This window comes from Aspergillus sclerotioniger (assembly GCF_003184525.1).
Source record: "Aspergillus sclerotioniger CBS 115572 chromosome Unknown BO94scaffold_21, whole genome shotgun sequence".
NCBI lineage: Eukaryota > Fungi > Ascomycota > Eurotiomycetes > Eurotiales > Aspergillaceae > Aspergillus > Aspergillus sclerotioniger.
Window position 1 is genome coordinate 49,630 of NW_020291011.1, and position 20,921 is coordinate 70,550.

General features: G+C 49.6%; 9 protein-coding genes across 9 annotated transcripts; 3 read left to right on the top strand and 6 right to left on the bottom strand.

The window, feature by feature from the left end:
* Positions 1-176: 176 nt before the first annotated feature.
* On the bottom strand, positions 177-1,114 carry BO94DRAFT_496232 (GNAT family N-acetyltransferase; the record flags this gene model as incomplete). Its single annotated transcript, XM_025609284.1, has 2 exons — positions 548-1,114; positions 177-442 (listed from the first exon to the last, which is right to left on the bottom strand). Coding segments are annotated over exons 1-2 (669 nt in total), but the record flags the coding sequence as incomplete, so codon positions are not given.
* Positions 1,115-1,345: 231 nt separating this feature from the next.
* On the bottom strand, positions 1,346-2,348 carry BO94DRAFT_567372 (uncharacterized protein; the record flags this gene model as incomplete). The annotated part of the gene is made up of 2 exons (XM_025614627.1): positions 1,346-1,367; positions 1,519-2,348. The coding sequence occupies 2 exons, from the start codon at positions 2,346-2,348 to the stop codon at positions 1,346-1,348; spliced, it is 852 nt and encodes a 283-aa protein (XP_025465353.1).
* A 3,896-nt stretch (positions 2,349-6,244) lies between these two features.
* BO94DRAFT_536975 (uncharacterized protein) lies at positions 6,245-7,575 on the top strand. Its single transcript, XM_025612163.1, has 4 exons — positions 6,245-6,457; positions 6,506-6,572; positions 6,660-6,907; positions 6,968-7,575. The coding sequence occupies exons 1-4, from the start codon at positions 6,310-6,312 to the stop codon at positions 7,549-7,551; spliced, it is 1,047 nt and encodes a 348-aa protein (XP_025465354.1). The 5' UTR covers positions 6,245-6,309; the 3' UTR covers positions 7,552-7,575.
* Positions 7,576-7,620: 45 nt separating this feature from the next.
* On the bottom strand, positions 7,621-8,825 carry BO94DRAFT_536976 (DUF1295 domain protein). The gene is made up of 2 exons (XM_025612164.1): positions 8,062-8,825; positions 7,621-8,009 (listed from the first exon to the last, which is right to left on the bottom strand). Exons 1-2 carry the CDS (start codon positions 8,775-8,777, stop codon positions 7,682-7,684), a joined length of 1,044 nt encoding a protein of 347 aa, XP_025465355.1. The 5' UTR covers positions 8,778-8,825; the 3' UTR covers positions 7,621-7,681.
* Positions 8,826-8,983: 158 nt separating this feature from the next.
* BO94DRAFT_625901 (putative DNA mismatch repair protein) lies at positions 8,984-11,690 on the bottom strand. The gene is made up of 3 exons (XM_025617315.1): positions 11,239-11,690; positions 10,818-11,194; positions 8,984-10,774 (listed from the first exon to the last, which is right to left on the bottom strand). Exons 1-3 carry the CDS (start codon positions 11,643-11,645, stop codon positions 9,078-9,080), a joined length of 2,481 nt encoding a protein of 826 aa, XP_025465356.1. The 5' UTR covers positions 11,646-11,690; the 3' UTR covers positions 8,984-9,077.
* A 207-nt stretch (positions 11,691-11,897) lies between these two features.
* On the top strand, positions 11,898-13,428 carry pfa4 (putative palmitoyltransferase with autoacylation activity Pfa4). Its single transcript, XM_025610120.1, has 5 exons — positions 11,898-12,265; positions 12,311-12,482; positions 12,528-12,827; positions 12,876-12,954; positions 13,000-13,428. The coding sequence occupies exons 1-5, from the start codon at positions 11,931-11,933 to the stop codon at positions 13,362-13,364; spliced, it is 1,251 nt and encodes a 416-aa protein (XP_025465357.1). The 5' UTR covers positions 11,898-11,930; the 3' UTR covers positions 13,365-13,428.
* Positions 13,420-14,680, bottom strand: BO94DRAFT_520662 (class I SAM-dependent methyltransferase; the record flags this gene model as incomplete). The annotated part of the gene is made up of 3 exons (XM_025610121.1): positions 14,318-14,680; positions 13,979-14,262; positions 13,420-13,921 (listed from the first exon to the last, which is right to left on the bottom strand). The coding sequence occupies exons 1-3, from the start codon at positions 14,360-14,362 to the stop codon at positions 13,420-13,422; spliced, it is 831 nt and encodes a 276-aa protein (XP_025465358.1). The 5' UTR covers positions 14,363-14,680.
* Positions 14,681-14,954: 274 nt separating this feature from the next.
* Positions 14,955-16,520, bottom strand: BO94DRAFT_558183 (MFS general substrate transporter; the record flags this gene model as incomplete). Its single annotated transcript, XM_025613988.1, has 4 exons — positions 14,955-15,055; positions 15,170-16,063; positions 16,116-16,208; positions 16,268-16,520. The coding sequence occupies 4 exons, from the start codon at positions 16,518-16,520 to the stop codon at positions 14,955-14,957; spliced, it is 1,341 nt and encodes a 446-aa protein (XP_025465359.1).
* A 2,434-nt stretch (positions 16,521-18,954) lies between these two features.
* BO94DRAFT_452667 (uncharacterized protein) lies at positions 18,955-19,965 on the top strand (the record flags this gene model as incomplete). Its single annotated transcript, XM_025607546.1, has 1 exon — positions 18,955-19,965. A coding segment is annotated over one exon (1,011 nt), but the record flags the coding sequence as incomplete, so codon positions are not given.
* Between the last annotated feature and the right edge of the window lie 956 nt (positions 19,966-20,921).

Genomic DNA, 20,921 nt, shown 5'->3' on the forward strand with positions numbered 1-20,921 from the left:
TAACGGATAGCAAACCAAACCACCTACCTACCCTATCCTATCCTACAACCTCCCACCTCCCACCACCAACCCACCTAGAGGATATAACCCTACCCCCTCCTCCCAAACCTCTTCACCAGAACGGCCCCCACCCCCAGCACCCCCAACATCACCAACCACTTCGCATACCCCCCACCCCCACACACAACCTTCTTCTCCTTAGTACCCACCCTCGGCTTCCTAAGCATATAACCCGGCACAAACTCGCCATGTTCCCCACCAAGATCCTCCCCCTCCAGCACCAACTCAAACCCATGCTTCAAATAGACCGGTCTCGCCATGGGAGCAGAAATCACAAACGCCTCGATTCCTTCCTCATCCGCACGATCGATTCCCCATTTGATCATTTCCGAGGCCACGCCTCGACGACGGTAGGAGGGGTGGGTGCCTAGGATGTTTAGGACTATACACACATTAGCCAGACACATTAGTCATTGTGCATCAGGAATTAACCAGGTAGAAAACAAGACTGTGAAGTAGGGTAGGGTAAAAGGTAGGAAAAACATACAATAAAACCTCCTCTCCCCCATAACCTGCACCGTCTTACTCCCCATCTCAACCAACAACTTATTCCATAAATCCAATCCACCGACCTCCTCAGGATATGGCGGATACTCATCCTCCTCATCCCCCTGTATCCCCTCAGAAGTAGAGGTAGAGATAGAGATAGGAGCAGGCAACTTCCACTCCAAAAAGCCCACAATCTCATCTCCCTTGTCGGTATCCACTACTTTCAAAGTATGGAATTCATCAGGTCTGTTGAGTTTCCCTGCAAAAGTGGCAGTCCACCATTCGTGCATACGGGGCACGTCGGGCCAGAGGTGGCGCTCTGTGGGGGAGTTGAAGCATTGGAGGTAGAGGGTTGCGAGGGTGGGGGCATCGCTTGGGATGGCTTGTTTGGTGATTAACATCTTGCTCTTTGTATTTTCTGTTTGGGATGAGATGGGGAAGAGGGAGGGAGGGAGTGGGGAGTGAGAATAGAGGTTTTGGTGTTGGTGGTGGGGTGTGAAAGAGATCTATTGAGATGGTGTAGGCAGCACTGGAATAGAATTGGGATTGTAAAGCTCCAGCTGGGGAAGAGGAATAAATAAGCCAAGCATCAGCAGCAGCAGCACAAACAGAGATAGGACGCCTAATATAGGTATGGAGTGGAGACTGCAGCACGCTAAACACTAGCTGCATCCCGAGGCAGTATCGCGGGGATGTGAATGGACAGGGACTCGTGGCGCGGGGACCAGGAACGGCTCAGATTGGTGGGATTGTCTCAGGCCACCCGTTCTCACTGATTATTATCTATCATATCATATCATATGAACGCTGGATTATGGCTATCGTGGCATTATCATTAAGTGGTGTGATCGAATAGGTACAATACAAAATGGAATGAATCAAAGAACCCGCTAATAATGCTTCTCTAAAACCCGCTCCGGACTCCTCACCGGAGTAGCCATTGGCCGTTCCGCCGTGGAGGAAGAATACCGCGATGACGACGGCTGACTCGGTTGAGGTAGAAATGCACGGCGATTGTATCCCTCTCTCGGAGACGACCGGTTCTCACCGGTTTTAGTGGCTTCGATTTCCCGTTTCACGCCCTCGTACATGTATTCGATGAAGAGGATTTCCTCCTGAATGTCGAGGGTGGATCCATCCAGACAGAGTTCGCGTTCGCGCTGCTCGATGTATTCGCGGATGTTGCGCCATTCGTTTTGGTAATGTTTCAGCCGGTCTGGGAGCCCCGAACCCTTGAGGTAGGTGAGTACACCGGCCATGATGGTGTTGATGGCGCCAAAGGCCGTGACGGCGGAGTGGGGACCGCTGGCGGCGCCGAGGGCCGTCAGGGCAGCGGCCACGACGATCTGAATGCCCAGACAGACATTGATCAGGATGCTGAAGAAGCGGTAGCGGGTGGCGGCGGATTGCTCGGCGCGGACGACGCGGGTGTAGATGCCGATGTTGGGGGCGGTGCGGCGGAAGTGGTGCAGGGTGGTCAGGGCCGGGATGCTGTCGATGCCGGTGAGGGCGCGGAAGACGAGGAGTTTGTCATCGGGAGGGATGAGAGAGCCGGCTTGAGTGGTGGCGATGGCGAGGGTTTTGGCTGGGGGGATGGGTTGGGGTTGGGGTTGAAGTTGGGGAGTGGCAGCGGGAGCGGGAGCGGGTGGAATGGCGGTACCGTTGGGGTTGGGCAGAGGAATGTCGTAAGGGGGATTGGCTTGGTGGGTGTGGCCCTGAGGAATCGGATGCAGACCCTGTTCTTCGCGGTCAAAAGCAGCCAGCAGGCGGCGTGCCAGGCCCGGGCGGCGGTCAGGCATGATGAAAACGAGAGAGAAAATGGATTGTGGGATGGAGGGAGGGTCCAACCCCTTTATTTGTAGCGGGGTTGATCCAAGCTCCTTTTCTTCCCTTGATTTGGTGGGTTTGATTCAGCGCTCCTGCTGGGCGCCACTCGGGCTGCTAGTCAGATGCCGGATTGAGCTGCATGCCAGCAGCAAAGTGGTACGCACAGAAGTGGCATACAGAGAAGCTGTTCGCTGCTGCATGGATTGGGAGCGAGGAATTGAGGCTTCGGGCAAACTCTGAAGATAAGCTGGACCCTCGACCCACCGGGATCGACACTGTTCGGCACGACTGGTGGGACGTGCACGCAGGACTGACTGACAGGACAGGACAAGGAGAAGTTGCAACCGATTGGTGTGTGTGCATTGTGGAGGACAATGATGAGATGGCAGCGTGGATGGCAGCGTGGAGGGTCTAGAACATGGGATGGATATGTAGGGTTGGGCTGGGGCAGCTGAATAGCTGCATTTGATACGGCGGGCATTAGCGGCCATCAGGTAATAATGATTTTTTGTGTTAAAGTACGCTTACTGCTAACCTTACTGCTAGATGATACTTATCATTACTCTATATACAGTGCTTTATTTATTAATCATGGTATTAATCATGATATGTCTAACCATTAACCTTGAGCTGTACAAGACTGAAATTATTAATATATTCTATCAGAATTAATCTATAAGTAATATTACTTTTATTATTAAAATCAAATATCACGTACGAGTCTGTAAGTATATAATTAAGAGTTATTTATGCAGTTAGAGATTAATAAGTATGATTATATAACTATTACTGATTCTTCTTTATATAATCAGATCAAGGAGTTATTTTTTATTAAATATATAAAGCCAAAGAAATAAAGTAATATTAGTAACTAGCTAAAAGAGCTTCTACTTACATAGAATAAAAAAGATAATAATATAATAGCCCATATAATCGAATACGTGATATACTTGTCTACTGATTAATTAATTATTTAAATATAATATTTACTGTATAATTACACCTGAGGCTATATAATAATAGAAGAATAATATATGATAAAGTCATGACTTATAGTCCTAGATCTAGATTATATCTAGTCTGTAAATAGTTATATAAAGCTAAAGCTATACAGTATCTAAATCTATACAGTTATTGACACGTACTCTCACTATATTATCTGTATATATAGTAGATAATCAGAAATAGATAGCTGGACTTCTTTTCTTTCTTTTCTAACCTATACAGATATATTTATATACATTATCTAACTATATATTATAATACTGTACAGCTTATCTAATAATATTACTAGCCGTTATTATATCTTCTGCCCTCTCTGCAATATAAAGAAATACTTTATTTATATATATAAATAGTTTTTTTCTAATTAGAATCTAGTACTCTCTATAGAAATACCAGAGTTCATAAGACTGTATATCTTTATCAATATATAAAGGGAGGTGGCTGCTATATCTAGCCAAGATATTGTTACGGACCCCTGCTAGTTAACTTACTAGTAAGGCGGACTCATCAGGCAGAAGGCAAAGCCCGGACTATCGGCGATTCTTATCGGGTAGAATCTCGGTTCGAGTAACCAACGCCCGGAACGGCTACGCATCACGTGACCACGGGTATATGGGACGGTATATGAACAGGTATACGGTATACGGGAAAGTATACAACTTGGTATACGAAGGATAGGATATATAAGGACACTCTCTCATGTACTTAGCTAGTTCTGTTCTTCGTGCTCAATCCAATCTTTACTACTGTCTTTAAGTAACCATACGCTTGGAAGCTTAGCGACAACACTCGTCCGCACTTACTTACGGATAGCTGCGCGGCACTATTCGGCCTTACTTCTCTTCTCTTGTCCAAGACTAGTTGTCCCTAGATAGTCAGCCTGATACCCCCTCGATTCAGTTCGACGGTACGTATACCAGTGAAGCTAAGCTAATCGGGATAGGGAAGCGATCCTAGGGTTTGACAGATATTAAGTTCTGATATAACTGAATTACAGCTTATTAGCTTAAGTTCTACTAATTCTTGTATATTAATATCTGTTTTATTTAATCCCGTGAAAGTTATCCGTCTGTCCTGTATTTAAGTTATTATATTTAACCGGATATAAAGATTTTTCTCTTATATTATTATTTATAAAATGCATGAGACAGAGCATGCACTAATTATAAATAATTAAATTATATATTATATTATTCTGTACAGAATAAGATTTGGATAAAACTGTTACGGACCCCTGCTAGCTGAACAACTAGTAAGGCGGGTATGTCAGGCAGAAGGCCACATCCGGACGGAAGGGGGCTCTTATCGAGGAGGATCCCGACCCGAACCGTCAGGCAGCACGAATCACGTGACCATGGTATACGGACAGGCATGTGGTATACGATATACCATCATGGTCTATGACTACCAAGCGGGTATACGATAGACCCGATGGTATACGGAATGGTATACGAGGGACGGATATATAAGGACACTCCTTCATGTACTTAGTTAGTTCTGTTCTTCGTGCTCAATTCAAATTGTCTTTAAGTAACCTACGTTTTGGTAGAGCTTAGCGACAACACTCGTCCGCACTTACTTACGGATAGCTGCGCGGCACTATCTGGCCTTACTTCTCTTCTTCTGTTCAGATCAAGTCACCTTTAGATAGTCAACAACCTGACTACCTTTGATTCAGTTCACAAGGTACGCATCGGAACGGGAGCTAAGCTAACAGGAACAGGGAGAAGCGATCCTAGGGTTTGACAAAAACTTATAGATAATGTCACGGAGCATACTGGGTGCGCATTCCAGGTACATCCCGCTGCACTATTAGCAAAAGGACTAGGATGTAAAGTCAATGGCTTTACATTGTGCACGCTATATAAGGACATTTTTTCAGAAATGGGAATGGGAACGGGATCAGGCAACTATATAAGGGTTCAGGCAGGATTCAGGCAGGCAGGCAGGCGGGCACCTTGACAGATAATACAGACTATACTAAATAAGATAAAGACTTGCCAGGGAAAACTGTATGTGATTTTATTTTTATTAAGAATATAGAAGAATAAAATATTAATCAGCCCATTTTTATTAAAGAAAATAGGGATGAGAATGATCCTATTATTCTTTAAATATATATAATTTAAACTGTTTTCTTGATCTATTACACTCCAGTTATACAGGATATTCATATATAATATTTTAAATAAGACTTGTATCTCTTTATAGTATTCAGGACTAGTAGTTATCTGTATAGCAAAGTTAAATAAATTATTTAATAATGTATGTACAGCTTTATATAGATAGGTATATTAAATAAGCTACGCGGGATCTAATCAGACTTTCTACTTATTCTACTAGCAGTAAACACAAAAAATCATTATTGTCTGATGGCTGCTAATGCCTGCCGTAATTTGATTCGCCGCGGATCCAAGGACAACAGACATGAACAAGCAAACACATCCACTGAATAAGCTTCCTGCCGCTGGTTCTTGGGGTGATGGTTCGTACTTTGTGATGCTGATGGCTCCACTGCAGCAGCGGGTTGAAGCGACCGCAAGCACATTGGCCGAACCACGGATTGCGAGGCTGTCAGCTGTCATGCAGCAATCTCGGCATCAGCGATCGGAAGGTTCTCCGACGCCTTCGGTGGATCGGGACCTCACCGAGCGTGGTCAATTGGAGCCACCAGGACTCGGATAGGCTCATCGGATAGCATTCCGACAGACGTCGAGATATCCGGAGTCCGACTTCACCTCCGCTGTTTAGGAATGATAAGACATCACTGCTATCTATCGGCCCTCTTTATCTTCCCCGCGCTTATTAAGCTGCCCGCGCATAAAAGAAAATGGCCGCGCAACGGCTTCGTGCGATGGCGCCATCTCTGGATATATCTGTCCATCTCCTGCCAGGAACCCCTCAGTCACATCCTCAACTCACTGCACCATGGGCGAAGCACCTCCCGTCAAAGACCACCTACTCATTTCCTACGGTCGTGATCTCCCGGAATGGCTGCTGGAGGAAACCCGGGCCAAATTCCCCGAGGCCGAGGTATCCGCCATCCAGTTGGCCAACTTTGCCCCCATTCCTGCTGGTAGGCCTCATCCTATTCTTACTATTCTAATCACTCTAACCACCATAGAAATCGCCCGTCGAGCCACTCTCCTCGTCACCTTCAGCAACCTGCCCGCTCCCGAAGATGCAACCAAGTACATCCCCCCCCCCCCCCCACCACCAAGGAATCATCACTGACAATCACAGAATCAAAATCATCCACTCCTTCTCCGCCGGTCTAGACCACCTCCTCTCCCATCCCATCATCAAATCTACCTCTATCCCCATCACCTCCAGCTCCGGCATCCACGGCCCCCAATCGCCGAATGGACCATCATGAACTGGCTCGTCGCCTCCCGCCACTTCATCTACACCCACACCAACCAGCAGAACCATCTCTGGCAGCGAGACGAAAGCGTCATGGACACCGTACACGACCAAGTCGGCAAGAAAGTCGGTATCTTGGGATACGGGAGTATCGGACGACAAAGTACCCCCCCCCCCTCTGCCCCGTCCCATTGAATCCAACCCCATACTAATAGGAGAGCAGTCGGCCGAGTCGCCTCCGCCTTGGGCATGCAAGTCCATGCCTACACGGCCTCCCCCCGCCCCACGCCCGCCTCCCGCATCGACCACGGCTACATCGTCCCGGGCACCGGCGACCACGACGGCACAATCCCAGTATCCTGGCACCACGGGACCTCCAAGGCCTCAATCCACGAGTTTCTCTCCCTAGGGTTAGACCATCTCGTCGTAGCACTACCCTTAACCCCCCAAACGACCCGCCTGTTAGGTGCCGAAGAATTCGAGATCTTGAATCGTGGGGTCCCATCCTCACGAGCTCGACCCTACCTCACAAACATCTCCCGCGGAAAAGTCCTAGACCAAGAAGCATTAATTTCGGCATTGAAGGGAGGCGTGTTAAGTGGTGCAGCGCTGGACGTGGCCGACCCGGAGCCATTACCGGCTGATGATCCCTTGTGGGATGCTCCAAACGTGCAGATTAGTCCGCATGTGAGTTCCGCAGGGAGGGAGTATATGCCGCGGTCATTGGATATTCTAAAGGTGAATTTGGGGCGGTTGGAGCGGGGGGAGGAGTTGTTGAATATTTTGCATAGGGGGAGGGGATATTAAATCATCCATTTTATTTCTTTCCATTCATTGGGTTGAGAGAGAGAGAGAGAGATAGATAGATAATTAGACGTGATTCATGACATTAATCTTGTCCTTTCTTTTCCACATACAAAACCCAAGCATACGAAAATCACCTCGAAATCCACCCCCGAATCCCCTCCTCCACAACAACCCCCACCACACCCGCACCAACAACCGCCCACGTCCACGGGTTAACCACCTCCGTGAACCCAGGCCAGAAACTATTCTTCTCTCGCCGCCAAGCCTGCAACTGCTCATACTTATGCGGGTCTTCGGCACGGTACCTCGTTTCCTGACTCGCCTCGTTCTGCTTATCGCCGCCCACAAAGCGAAGGAAGATGTAGTTCGTCAAGGGACCCAACAGGACAATCGGGTTGAAGTTGTTGGCCATGTTGAGAACGGCAAAGGAGATGTGCACGAGGGTGTCCCCCAGGTAACTAATTCATTCATTAGTTTACCCATGATAGAACTGGGGTGAGGGGAACTCACTTCGGATGTCTAACAATACTCCACACTCCCGTCCGACACAAATCCGTCCGTTCCTCGCGATGTTTCTCCAACTGCGCATCGGCGAGGACTTCCAAAGCGAAACCGGCTCCGAAAAGGGCGACGCCGAATGCGCGGACCGTTGCCAGGACATCGCTATCCAATGCCAAAGTCGAAGAGGTCAATCGGAACGGCACAGTGAAGGGAAGCGAGATGAGAGTCAGGAACGCCGCTTCAGGGAGATACTGTTTCAAGAGAGCCGAGGTCCAGAAACCCTGGGGATCTTCTTTCTTCAACTGGTCGTAGCGCGGGTCATCCTTGCCGCGGGTGATAGTGCGGGATGCGACACGGGTGAATAGACGGGTACCCCAGAGGGTGACGGCGGAGAGAAGGACCTTTTCTGTCCAGGAGAGGGATGACCAGGCGGTTTGGGGGGAGATGTTGTGGTAGAGGACTTGGTGGCCGATGGCGGACCACCAGGCGTTGAGGACCTGGCTGGAGGGCCAGCACCAGTCTTTGATTTCGGCGCGGTCGGTGGCTTTGGAGGCGATGAAGGCGGCCAGGTCGAGGGTGGTGTGCAGGGTGAAGGAGGGGAGGAGGGTGGATTTGAAGAGTCCGATGTCGGTGGTGTGGAGGGGTGCGTGTGGGTGTGGGTGATGGAAGTGACGGGGGTGTGGGTGAGCTATGTCCCCGTAGGGACTGGAGCTGGATAAGTTCATTGTGATGGTTGTGGTGCCTGGTGGTGAGGTGGGAGAGGGTTGATAGGGGTGGGGGGTGGATTGGGGTTTATAGATGGGGTTGGGAGTTGATGTCAGTCTTATGTAACAGCGCGGGTTGCGATGCGATGACGATGACGTCCGCTGCTTGCGGCGGTGGATCCCGCCAGGGCCCGGTACAGCTGGGCAGGTTTATGAAATCATTCATTGTTGGTTTAGCTTTGGCTATTTCACAGGAGTGGATTTTGATGTTTTTATGAATGGATCGCATAGCGACATGAACACAAGAATAGGATATGTGAATCATTCCGAATGCCCTTCCGAACGCTGCACTAAATGGGAAAAGTCAAATTGCAATTCTGGCAGTCCAGATCCGGTCGGGTACTTGTCTTTCGTTAAGTTGGTCAGACGATGTCTCCAGAGATCGATTGGTGAATCGTCGTGAGGTGGAAATGCTTCAACTTGGTCTCCGCGTTGGGTGTATAGATCTGTCGTGGATATATGGCCAAACATAGTGGATAATAATGGCAGATCGGCCTTCTGCTTGAGACTCACACAATACAGCTCACATCCATCGGGTATAGTTTCAAATGGTAACTTGTTCGAGTTGATGCTTTTCTTCGCGGTGCCACGTTGCGCCAGGCGCATCAGATACGATCTTGGGTCAAGTGGACTTAGTATAGGCGAATTCTGCTCGTCTCTGGCAACATCTGGTTGAAGAGCAGCCTTGGCGGCGAGATACCGACTGAGATGCGGTGAATTAGATGATTGCTCAGAGCGGCTTTTGAGCTGCTCCCGACGTCTCGCGATAGCTTCCCTCTTTCGGTTTTCGAAATCAAGTGCATTCTGAAGTTCCAGGTGCCCGGTCTTGGACAGTTGATGCAATCGAGACGACCATCTTTCGAGAACGGGAAGACCTGCATGTCTCTCCCTAAGTTCGGGATTACGGAGCAGGAGAGAGCCCGAATCTTCCGGTTCGGATTCTGAGCTATCTTGCGAATCAGTAGCTACACCATGGGATGCCAACTCGTTTGGGTTGTCAGCTGGCCTCTCCGGTGACCCAAATCGTTCCTGCGCTAGCTGATGCAGCGGTCGCTCTTGATCTCCAGGCTCGTTGCTGGCAGTCGCCGGGGAAAGATTGACAAGAGTTGTCTTGGTGAACCATGTGTCTAGCGCTCCGTTGCCGTAGCGTTCTCTGTCACGCTCCCTCGAGGCTTGCTTCGGTTTTCTCTGCGTTGCGTCGGTCGGGCTCTGTGTCTGGCCAGATGGCGAAGACTCAACAGATTCAGGAGTAGTCTTCGTAGAAGCAGAAGGGCTTGGGAGGAAGGACCGTGGGGAGCATGTCTGGAGTGTCTCTTGTGAGTTTCTTCGACTCCCCGGACTCTGCACAGTGGTACGTGTTGATGCCCAGGTATCTCTCGGCGCTCTGTCGGCCTTTGGGGTTGGCATGTTTGATCGCATTATAGACCAGGGATTGGAGCCATCCCGTAGCTCCGTGCGGGTTTCAGCACCCGGACTATGGGTCTCAGAATCGGTTGCTTGTGTGAATCTAGTCGAAGTGAAGTTTGTCGCAGAGCCACCAGGGCTTTTCGGCCGTGATGATTTCTCCGGCTTCTGGGCAAGGAGCAAGTCGCACGAGTTCTTGTGGGAAACAGGCCCCTTTTCTTTACTTATAGCCTTTGGTTCCTCAGCGGAATTCGGTTTCTCGCCATACACATCACACAAAAGCTCCTCTACCAGAGAAAGAAGCTCTTGAGCATTTTCGAGAAGAATATCATCCTTGGCGGGCTCGATATTGACGTCGTAACTTACGTCCGTACATATAACGTGGAGACACAAAAGAGGATCCGTGATGTTCGGAGATGGCTCCTGGCGAGATGCAGCCGAACGTATATAAGATTTATACAGTTTCGCAATATCTTGCGCGATACCTCGGGTGGTCGATAAAGGCCTGCCATCGATACTAATATACTGACCCGAGCCGTTCCCTTTGGACAGATCTGACTCTGTCAGCACAGTCGGATACCTCAGAACAGCACGTACCAGATGGATCTGGGAACAGTGCAACTATCCGAAACCCTGCCTGTTTCTGTTGCAGAGATTGATCGCTGTCATCATTGGGCGGCCATTCCCTGACAAGACAGCTAGAGGCGTCCGTGCCCATAACCTTCAGTGCGGCATCCAAGAGTGTCGTTTGTCCCGGGGCATACATCCAGTTGTTGGCCTCTGTTTTTGCTTTCAACACCCTCAAAGATAGCCGTTTTGCGGGTTGAGCAATGGCGTATGCGTGCACAAGCTTCTTAATCCTGACCAGAGTCTTGGTAGCGTTCTTCAGAGTAGTCTGTCTTCGGACCGGAATATGCTTGAACAAGTCCGTTATCCGGACACTGGTGCCCACCGGATGTGACGCGCGCTGAGTACTACATGGGTCAGCTTCGGACACTCTCAGCGCCGTGGGAGTCACCTTAGAAGCTCCCCATCTCTGCCATATCTGACAGAGGAACCAACTGGCTCATGTTGGACCCTAGTGCTGACAGTCAAGCCACCGGATATTTCAGCCGCACTGGCGAGCGCTTCACCGCGAAACCCGAGACACCTTCCTCCAATTGTTCTCAGGTCCTCGACTGTCTGGATCTTGCTAGTAAAGGTGCGTTTGCAGACGAAAGGATGGTCGCTGGAAGGGATGCCATGTCCATTGTCTTTTACCTGAATTACGTCCAGTGTATTCTGTGAGATCTCGATAAAAACCGAGGTAGCTGCCGCATCCAAGGCATTGTCCAAGAGCTCCTTGACAATGGAACAGGGATCGGAAATGACTGACGCGGAGCCGATTGCGCGCACGGTGGTTGGAGGGAGCGCCGCGATTGGCATCTTAACGATGGAGTAATTGGGCGATCATTGGAATAGAGTTCTCACTCAAAGACGTAAGGGTGGTATTAGGAGATATACTATATAGTAGCTCGATAAAGCGAATGATGCAGTCGATGGTCCGACGAGAAGAGAAAGGAGGAAGGTATTTCCACGCACAAGACGCGGCGGCCACGTGAGCTGAGTCAGCGACCACGTGGCTCGTCACCAACATCTCCATTCCATTCCATTTCTCCTTTTGCTTCATCGCGTGCACTGACGTGGCTGCGCGGATATGACTCGAACAGCATGGCCGGCTCTTCGTTTCGGATCTCGCAGCTGGCAATTCCGTTCGTCTCCATCCTAATCAGCTTTCTCGCATACAGCTCGCAATACTTCTTCCTGTACTTCGAGCCAGCTCCGCTGCGGAGCACCGAGCTCTGGCGCCTGAATATCGCTGCCTTGTGCATCTGGATATGCTATTATCGAACCTGCACTGTAGATCCCGGTCGCATTCCCAAAGACTGGAAGCCGTTAGACAGTAAGCAACTGGAATCCGACCGTGCTAGTGGTCGGTCCCGATGGTGCCGGAAATGCGAGGCATCCAAGCCGCCAAGAGCCCACCACTGCCGGACTTGTCAAAGGTTAGTATGCCAGCTTGACATGTTGATCTAGTGCTGATTCATCAGATGTATACCCAAGATGGACCATCACTGTCCATGGACAAACAATTGTGTCTCCCACTTTACCTTCCCTCACTTCATCCGGTTCTTGTTCTACGCCGTAACGGGAATGTCTTATCTGGAGACTCTTCTGTATGAGAGAGCATCGATCCTCTGGGCCTCCCGGCACCGTCCAAGTGTAAGATAGTCACTCTAGATTGATTACTTGACTGACACCCTTCAGTACCTGGGTCCGAGTGCGCTGCAAATGGCTCACCTGTTTGTTCTGCTCGTGGTTAACAGCTTCACGGTCTTCTTTCTGTTAATCCTTCTCGGCCGGACCATCTGGTCGCTGAGTATCAATACAACAACCATCGAAGATTGGGAGATCGAAAGACATCAAACTTTGGTCCGTCGATCTCGACACTATGGGGGATACTTGACCGGACCGGGGGGTGTCAAAATTCGAATCAAGAAGCAAGAATTCCCATACGATATTGGAATCTGGTCTAATATTAAGGCGGGAATGGGCGGAAGTGCGAATGTGAGTTCCCCACAAGCATGTCGATCTGGTCTAATCGATGGATATTAGATTCTCGGCTGGTTTTGGCCGTTGGCTAGAACACCTAACCGTCAGACGGGATTGGAGTTTGAAGTGAATGGGTTCGAAGGTTCGTGACTGAACTCCGACATCGGATGTGTCTAACCTGAGATAGATCCCGACGTTACCTGGCCACCGCCCGACCCGGATAGGATCCCGGTTACTCGCGTAAATGAGACCGAGTCCTTTGCAACGAACGCATGGCTGAGTGACCGCAATCCTGGCCTTTCGAATGCTGATCAGAAAATCCGGCGTCGGAAGCGTTTCCACGACAGGGTCAAGGAAGGTGCCGATCAAAGTGGCACTTCACGGGAGTCATCATCAAATTATGACACCGAGTCGGACGATGGCGAGGAGGGCTGGCGGAACTCTGAAGGCGAACGGCTACGCGATTTCGGAGTGGAAGAGGACGTCGAGTTCTACGACGAGGAGGACATTCCGCTCGCCCTTCTGATGCAGCAGAGAGCACGAAAACAGTGACTGTCATCACACAGATAACAAAAAGCAGGTTATGAACACAGACACATAACAAGATTCATACTCTTCTAGCAATACCCCTCAGCCGTTTATAACCCAAGTACTGACTACCATCCTCATGCCGGGTAACAGCCGTGTAAAGCACATCACAAATCTGCTGCACCACGCCCTCCCTCTTCTCCTCCGGCAGGACCTCCAGAAAAGGCGCACCCATGAGCCTAACCCACCCAGCCAAACCCCCATTAGCCGCATCAGTCAGCTTCGTAGGTCGATCCTCCAACTCCATGGTCTCGACACGAAATCCAACCGACTCCAGCGCATTCGTCATCCAAGTAACAGAAGGGAAGAACCACGGATTCACCTCCCTAGCCTTTTCAATCGAGAATTTATTCTGCAGCAGCGCATAAATCAGCGCCGACTGCACCTCGGCTACATTCCCATGACCGCCCATCTCAAAAACAAAAACACCACCTGGCTTCAAACAGGCATGAATACCCTTCAGGGTCGACATTCTTGTAGCATCATTCCTCAGAATCCAATGCAACGCTGCATTCGAGATCCTACCATGCAAAACAAATCAGTACCTCCAGATATCCCAACAACCATAAGAAACCTACACTTTATCCCACGACCCATCCGCAACACCCGATTCCTGTTCCAGGTAACAGCAATCCAAGACCCGGAACTCTGCTTTCGCACTCGCATAGTCCTTATTAGCGGACTCGATCATAGCAGGAGAAGAATCAATCCCCAGGACGTAGTCAATGGCGGGGAGAAAAGCCTCGGTAAATTTGCCATCGCCGCAGCCGACGTCCAGAACTCGGTCTGTGGGTTTGGGGTCGAGGTATCGGAGAAGGGTTTGGGTGAGTTTGGGGACAAAGGATGCGGAGGTTGAGTAGGCCTATGGAATGGTCAGGGTTGAGGTGTTGTGATGAAGGGGTGGGAGGGGAATATACCTCTGCGGACCAGTGGTCCTTGGGTTGGTTGGTTTGGTCGGTCATACTGGGAAGGGGGGTATCACTAGGATAGGGAATTCGTGAAGATTAGGTTGAGAAGAGGTTCAAGCGGAGATGGGTGAATTAGGGGAAAAGGGAAAATGACGAGTCAGAGGAATAGAATTAATAAATGGGAGATTTGGTTCGAACGAGAGATTGATTCCTTGAAGGAATGTCCCGGTTTATATGGTCGCATCCTGGCCATCCGGGAGGCCGATGTCGGAGCGAACATCAGGAAGCTGCAGCACAGCAGGGAGGAGTCCCCCCAGAACGTGGAGGAGACACTGTCCACCACTACTACTAGTACTTTCCCCTAACCGCACGATGGATTATCAAAGCGGCCAACCAGACACGTTACAATCATCGGCGAATAGTGTTGGATATACACCGTCGGTATCACGGCTTAATACGCTTATAGTCGGGACGGATGTCAGCCCGACTACCCGACCAACTAAAGGCTAGTCGCTACGGAGAAACATTGGAGGTCAAGTTCTGTTTGCGTTATACACACAAAGTCATGCAATATACCTCTCATGTTATTGGCCCAAGTGGCACGATGCACCGACTCGGTTCCTCAGACTTTTATCTGGCTGACAGTCTAGAAGACAGTCACCTGAACCCCAGTGAAGCCTTGTGGCCTTCCCGGTCTTTCAGTTTCATGTGTACTATTCTTTGGCGTATCATGGGTGAAAAGCAGGCCTTGACAATATAAGTATGATTTTCCATTGCAATCGCCATTTAGATTCAAGATTCTAAACCCACACCCACAGTGTGGCAGTCTCCATCCGATTACTCCAGTCCATCTGCTAGAACTTACTCCGCATATCCCTCGTGCAACAACAAACGCCACAGTTGTGACAGCATACATCACTCCCCCAGGAACAATAAGCCCAGAATATTCCCCGTGATCATGCTGCTGAATTGCTCCTGCAATCGGAATCCCGATCAATGTCCCAAAGCTCACCAGTGTCCAGGTTGTCCCCACGCGTTTGCCATAATCCTGAATCTCGCATACCTGCGAGATGCAAACTGGCGCCAGGCTGATGGCGGCCCCGCCCCAGAACCCAAACAGCACGGCATAGCTGATGATCATCCCCAGATTGCTGGGAGCCTCCAAATCTGCGCATAACCAGAGAATCAAAGTAAAGATGGCGCACATCAAGCAGACAAAGACCATCACGTTGAACCGACCCCATTTATCGGCCATGAGGCCCGGAAGAAATTGGCCAAACACCGCACCAAGATTCAAGAAGACGGGAACCGCATAGGACATTTTCTCGCTGATACCCACATGCAGTGCATACGAGACGATATAGGTGATGGGAGTGAAGATGGTAAATTCCACGAGAAACACGGCCAGCGATGTCGAGACATACTTGATATCACCAAGGGCGCCCGTATCGATAAAAGAGTCGGCCTTTTTGGGCGGAAGTCGTGTCTTAACTCTCAGGCAGGCAATCGAGCATAGAACGGCACATAACAGAGCGATGACCCGCAGAGACCAGGTAAAGCCGATTCGAGGCGCCGCAACCAAGATGAGCAGAGGAAATATAACTCCGCCTACTCCGCCCGCTGTACAGGCGACTCCTGTGGCCAGACCATGACGCTCATTGAACGAATGACCAACCACTGCAACCGGAGGTGACCAGAGTGTGCTGGATGCGATGCCACCGAGGACGCTAAAGGAGAGGAAGATCTGGTAATATTCTGCATCAGTAAGCATGGTCTCTAACATATAATTCGCTGTCACTAGGGATACCTTGACTGAAGCTTAAGAAGATTAGTGACAGGATGATTCCCACCGACCCTGGGAGAATCACAAACAGTGGTCCGTGAGAGTCGAGAATCGCCCCTTGTCCTGTCATCAGTAACTTTGGATGTTTTCTGTTTCTTCTTGTCCAGGCCACTCACCAAACATTGCTCCACCAAAGAAAAGAAAGAAGCCATAAGCTCCAAAGATCCAGCCAATGCTGGACTCGGAGTACTCTTGCAGCTGATGGGTGGTCATCCACACCTGCAAAGCCCCGAGGCTATTCAATAACCCCATGGCCGGGATCATGGCACACCAGGCCCCAAGCACAATGGACCACGCCTTAAGACCATCCTCTGGATATTGCTCATGACTGGGAGATGACGACCCATCCGGGGTAGCAACTGAAGCCATCACACTCAAGCTCTGCGGGTGCAGGATTTCGGCAGATTGACAGCAGATTTTGAAGGGTGGCTCTAGTCAATATAAGAATTTTGTGCTTGGACAAGTCAGCGTAGCAGCTCCTCCCAGACCAGAAATACTGCCCGCCCTGTGGTCTGCAAAACGAGGGTCCCTGCGACTCGCACCTTAACCCGATTAGGAAGTTAATGGGTGTGGATCAGCATCCAACCAATAGCAAGGGCTTCCTCGCAGGCCCTGAAATGAAAGCCCTCAACAATCCCCACCGAGGAAACAAGGCTGCGCTCTTCCGTACCTATTGGATTTACAATCAGGATTTGTGGATCTTGGTGGTATCATTTGACTATTGCCGCTAATCCACTAACGTTGAACCCTCTCAGGCAATCGCCATCTAAAGCAGATCCTATCGATAACGAAACAACCCCATCAACGCGTTCCTCTACAGCACGAGCCCCAGCATTGGTCGCTAGGCGGAGATTGGCTGCGACAGCAGGAGCCAAAGCACTGGTCTCCTGGTAAATGGTTAGCAGTGTCTGTGTGCGACGACGAGAACCATCACCTACCATAATACCGTTTGGGGGTGTGCTGTTCTGCCGGTATAATCTCGCGCTCTTCAACAACAATCCTGTCTTAGTGTTACTTAACCGTAACATGTGAAAGAGTATGGCCTGGGTACATGTCTTTTGAGCCTTTATCCGACAGCTCAATGCTACTGCCTTGGGTCGTCTGCGAGGAAGAGCTTTTGAGCCATTTGGGGAGGTGTTTAAGAGGCATGGTTGTATGTCTGGCTGGTAAAGGAGAAATTAATTAGAGAACCGATTGAACTGTGAGATACGATCGAGAAACTTTTACTTTTTCTCCGTCTCTATTACGCAGCTACTTGTTGAGATATAGTGTTGGGATCCCCGATGGGCTCCCACGCCGGTAGGCAACGTAGGGTCACGTGACGCTCCTCCCTACACCGCTAGTTAGTCCATATAGATGGCCTACGAGGCCCCTAGCTACATCATCATCCATCTCATTCTACACGGTTCAATCGCCTTAGTAGCCACTCCAACATATAACTAGTATATCTGCCAACCCCAAAAACGACGCATCACCACGCATAGCACCCCTGTCATCTGTGTTCTTCTGACTGAAAATAGCATGGATTGCTACCACTGGGGAATACGTCAGCATCAATGGCCTGCACCCGAGCGGATTGATTGGAATGTAGCTCACAATTGGTCAGCCTTGTCGCCGGGGGGCCTGATGATGACTCAGAGAATGCTGTGTCGATCCTGAAAATTTATGTCATGTCAGTCCATCATGGCGGTTTGAACTCGTTCTTAAAGTGCGTGCAATATTTTTTTAACCAGAATAATCGCGAGTGATCCCATCCAGCTGTATGGCACCTCTTACTGGCCCGGAATTCCCGGAGGCTATTCGAAGCAACCCAACCACTCGGGGTAATCCACTGCGCCTACGCACAGTCCCCCGTTCAGACGTCCCCTGCCATTGAGCAAGGAAGCCAATTCACATAATCCGGCGCAGCATACCAGACTTGACTCGTCAAACTCACAACCAATCGCGACCCAGCGGATTAACGGCGAAGGTCCACTGTTGAAGGCGGTTCATTATCCCGCAGAATGCACGCCGTGTTGATCACATTCTGGTAGTCTGTGTCAATAGTCCGACTCTCTGCATTTGGATACTAAGGTAATAATACAGATTGGTAAATGTTTGTCCGATGCACAAGGTTCTTGATACATTAGGCCTTCTGGTGACGTCACCCAGATATAAGGCGACCCGCATAAACAGAAAGAATCAGATAAACTTACTGAGAGTTCCCAAACGAGCGGAATGCAGAAATGATCGAATAATGGTTCTTTCAATGTACAACAGTCCATTATAGCCCTATGTCACGGAAGTATCCATCCCGGACAACGTCACGCACTACCAAACTCATCGGCTCCTAGAGAATCATGGATGGAGATTATCTGTGGCGTCTGTCAATTCGCTCTTTGTTCCGACGTGGTTGCCGGACCTTCTTTCTCGGTAATGGAGCTAGTCACATCGTCGGCTTTGTTCCTTCCCAGCTCGGTGATGTCTCGCTTTGTGTTCAGTCGATACATCGCCACAATCTACATTTATGGAGAGATAAGTTATTGGGGTTGGATTTGAGAGGCAGACTCCGAGATGAATAACCCTTCCAGGCAATTCAAGGCGCCTACATAAGGCGCTCCTGGGCCTCTTCTTATCCGTCACTTCTCCCTCTGCTTTATTGCACGGTTATTATCATCACTGGTATCTCATCGGCAGCATTGGATTTGTCGTGGAGCGAGACCGGAGCGCTTCCTTTGGATCTTTGATTCCTCAAAGCTACTGCCACATCTCCTTTTGCTGGGAATCGGCTTTATAGTACTGCTCTTCCTACAAGATGGGTCATATCCTCCATCTTCCAGCCAAGCCCCTGAGCATGATTTATATGGCCTTGAGCAACATTGATGATGCTCTTCACCTTGCCCGTTGCTGCACTTACCTTAATGGTGTATTTGAAGAACAGCGTTTGGAGATTTTCAGACATATCATTCAGACTGCAGATCATCATACCTACGATCCTCATTTGTCTAATGAGATTGGTCTGCACGAACACTTTGCCCGGGAAATGTACACCACACCCGAAATTCGTCTGGACCCTCCTCGCCGCAAGGCGCTGATCAGCGACTACAAGGCTTCCCGTAAATCCAGCCCCGTGCTGTCTGCTGAAATGGTTTGGGAGACGGTAGTTCGGTGGCAAGCTATGCGGCTTTTATTTGATTTCTACTGCGATGAGTCTGTGCAGGGGACGTATGGCAAGTCCGCGTACCATTGGGAATACGATGATGAGGCCATTTGGGACACGCGCAATCCATTCCCGCCTCCGTCGGGATCGATGTGCCAAAGGCTGGTCTCCCTGGGCGACAAGCAAAGACAACGCGTCTATGAGCGGTTCTATAAAGCTCTCACCGCAAACTGGTGGGTGGCCGGACGGCGGTGGTCTGCCAAGGTCGACGTGTATGAAAGCTCCAAGCAAGAGTGTTACGTCAAGCTTGCTGACATGGCGGAGGAACTGCGGCACCTGATCAACCCCACACATCGATTGCAGGAAATTCTGGACATGGTGGAGATATATGACTTTGTGTGGAGCTTCCTGGCGCGCAAGGCTCTGCAACTGACGAGCCCGGCGGACTGGATGGCTGCGTGGGATTCATGCCCCATTCATAGAGTTCCTCACCGCTGCTATCATAAAGCCCACGACCCCTGGGTGCGTTACCTCAAACATATACTGGAGTACCTGCGACCGCCCAGTATCATTGAACTTGTACTGTCCGCGCAATGGGCTGCGCGTGGAGATTGGCGGGTGGATCACGAGGCTTATTTGCGCCACCTCGGAGCCATGGATGAGCCTTATGGGGTGTACGAGAATGGAAGCCGAGTGGGGAACCAGATAAACAGCCTCATATACTTTTATGAAGAGGGCTTGTGGGTAGGCATACTGGACGTCAGCCGCGGAACTGGACCAGACCGGCTGCGATTCCCCGCTCGCCTCAAGTTGACCGAGGCAGAGCTTCAGATGTGTACTGCTTGGGACGAGCATCGACGCAATGGATGGAGGTTCCGTCCACGGGGCCGAGTATTCTTCCTGGACTACTTGAGCTCGGAGGAGCTGGTGGAACGGATGCGCACGCTGCCTCCTCGGGCTCCCAACCCAAATATCTTTCAGAAATCACTATGGGGTGGCTGATTCTGCGCCCATCGCTTTTTTAGTATCTCTAGCAACCAGGATGTAAGCCTTCTATTGCTTAATCCATGTCACTTGGAAGGAATCCGCAAACAGATAGCAGCTTTGAAAATTCAGGCTCATATATACCCGCACCCTCTGTCATTCTGTATACCTTAAACCTTTCTACACACCTTTTTTTCCCTTCTTATTTCATTAGTTTCTTATATATCCGTGCTTCTATCATATTGGTTTCTGTTTAAATGAGGAAATAGAATTTACGTAGTAAAATGTTTCTAGTACATTACCAGCTAAACTTGGACTCATGCATTATCAATCTTATCGATTCTATAATATAATAAAAGGATCTTTGTATTTTATATTCCTAACAATTCTAGATCTAACAGTTCGAGATCTTTACATCCAGATATCTCTAGAATCGAGTTAAAAGCTAGAAGGTTGGAAGTGAAATATGAGCTTACCAGCTTGTTAGATACAAGGCCTTGAGGGGCGCGCCAGCGCGCCCTGAAAGATCCCAATATACAGGTCTAATCTCAAGCTGCTCTTTCGATTAAAGAATAATATGACAGTTAGTATAAGAACTTGTAGATGTGTAAGTAGTTAACAGAGATAGCTGTACTGGCCAATTAAGA

Coding starts and splice junctions, on each gene's coding strand:
- BO94DRAFT_536975 (XM_025612163.1), top strand. CDS start 6,310: ATGGGCGAAGCACCTCCCGTCAAAGACCACCTACTCATTTCCTACGGT. Junction 6,458..6,505: donor CTTTGCCCCCATTCCTGCTG/GTAGGCCTCATC, acceptor TAACCACCATAG/AAATCGCCCGTCGAGCCACT. Junction 6,908..6,967: donor CGGGAGTATCGGACGACAAA/GTACCCCCCCCC, acceptor ATAGGAGAGCAG/TCGGCCGAGTCGCCTCCGCC.
- BO94DRAFT_536976 (XM_025612164.1), bottom strand. CDS start 8,777: ATGAACTTATCCAGCTCCAGTCCCTACGGGGACATAGCTCACCCACAC. Junction 8,010..8,061: donor AGTATTGTTAGACATCCGAA/GTGAGTTCCCCT, acceptor TGAATGAATTAG/TTACCTGGGGGACACCCTCG.
- BO94DRAFT_625901 (XM_025617315.1), bottom strand. CDS start 11,645: ATGCCAATCGCGGCGCTCCCTCCAACCACCGTGCGCGCAATCGGCTCC. Junction 11,195..11,238: donor AGAGATGGGGAGCTTCTAAG/GTGACTCCCACG, acceptor TGACCCATGTAG/TACTCAGCGCGCGTCACATC. Junction 10,775..10,817: donor ACTGTTCCCAGATCCATCTG/GTACGTGCTGTT, acceptor TGACAGAGTCAG/ATCTGTCCAAAGGGAACGGC.
- pfa4 (XM_025610120.1), top strand. CDS start 11,931: ATGGCCGGCTCTTCGTTTCGGATCTCGCAGCTGGCAATTCCGTTCGTC. Junction 12,266..12,310: donor CACTGCCGGACTTGTCAAAG/GTTAGTATGCCA, acceptor CTGATTCATCAG/ATGTATACCCAAGATGGACC. Junction 12,828..12,875: donor GAATGGGCGGAAGTGCGAAT/GTGAGTTCCCCA, acceptor GATGGATATTAG/ATTCTCGGCTGGTTTTGGCC.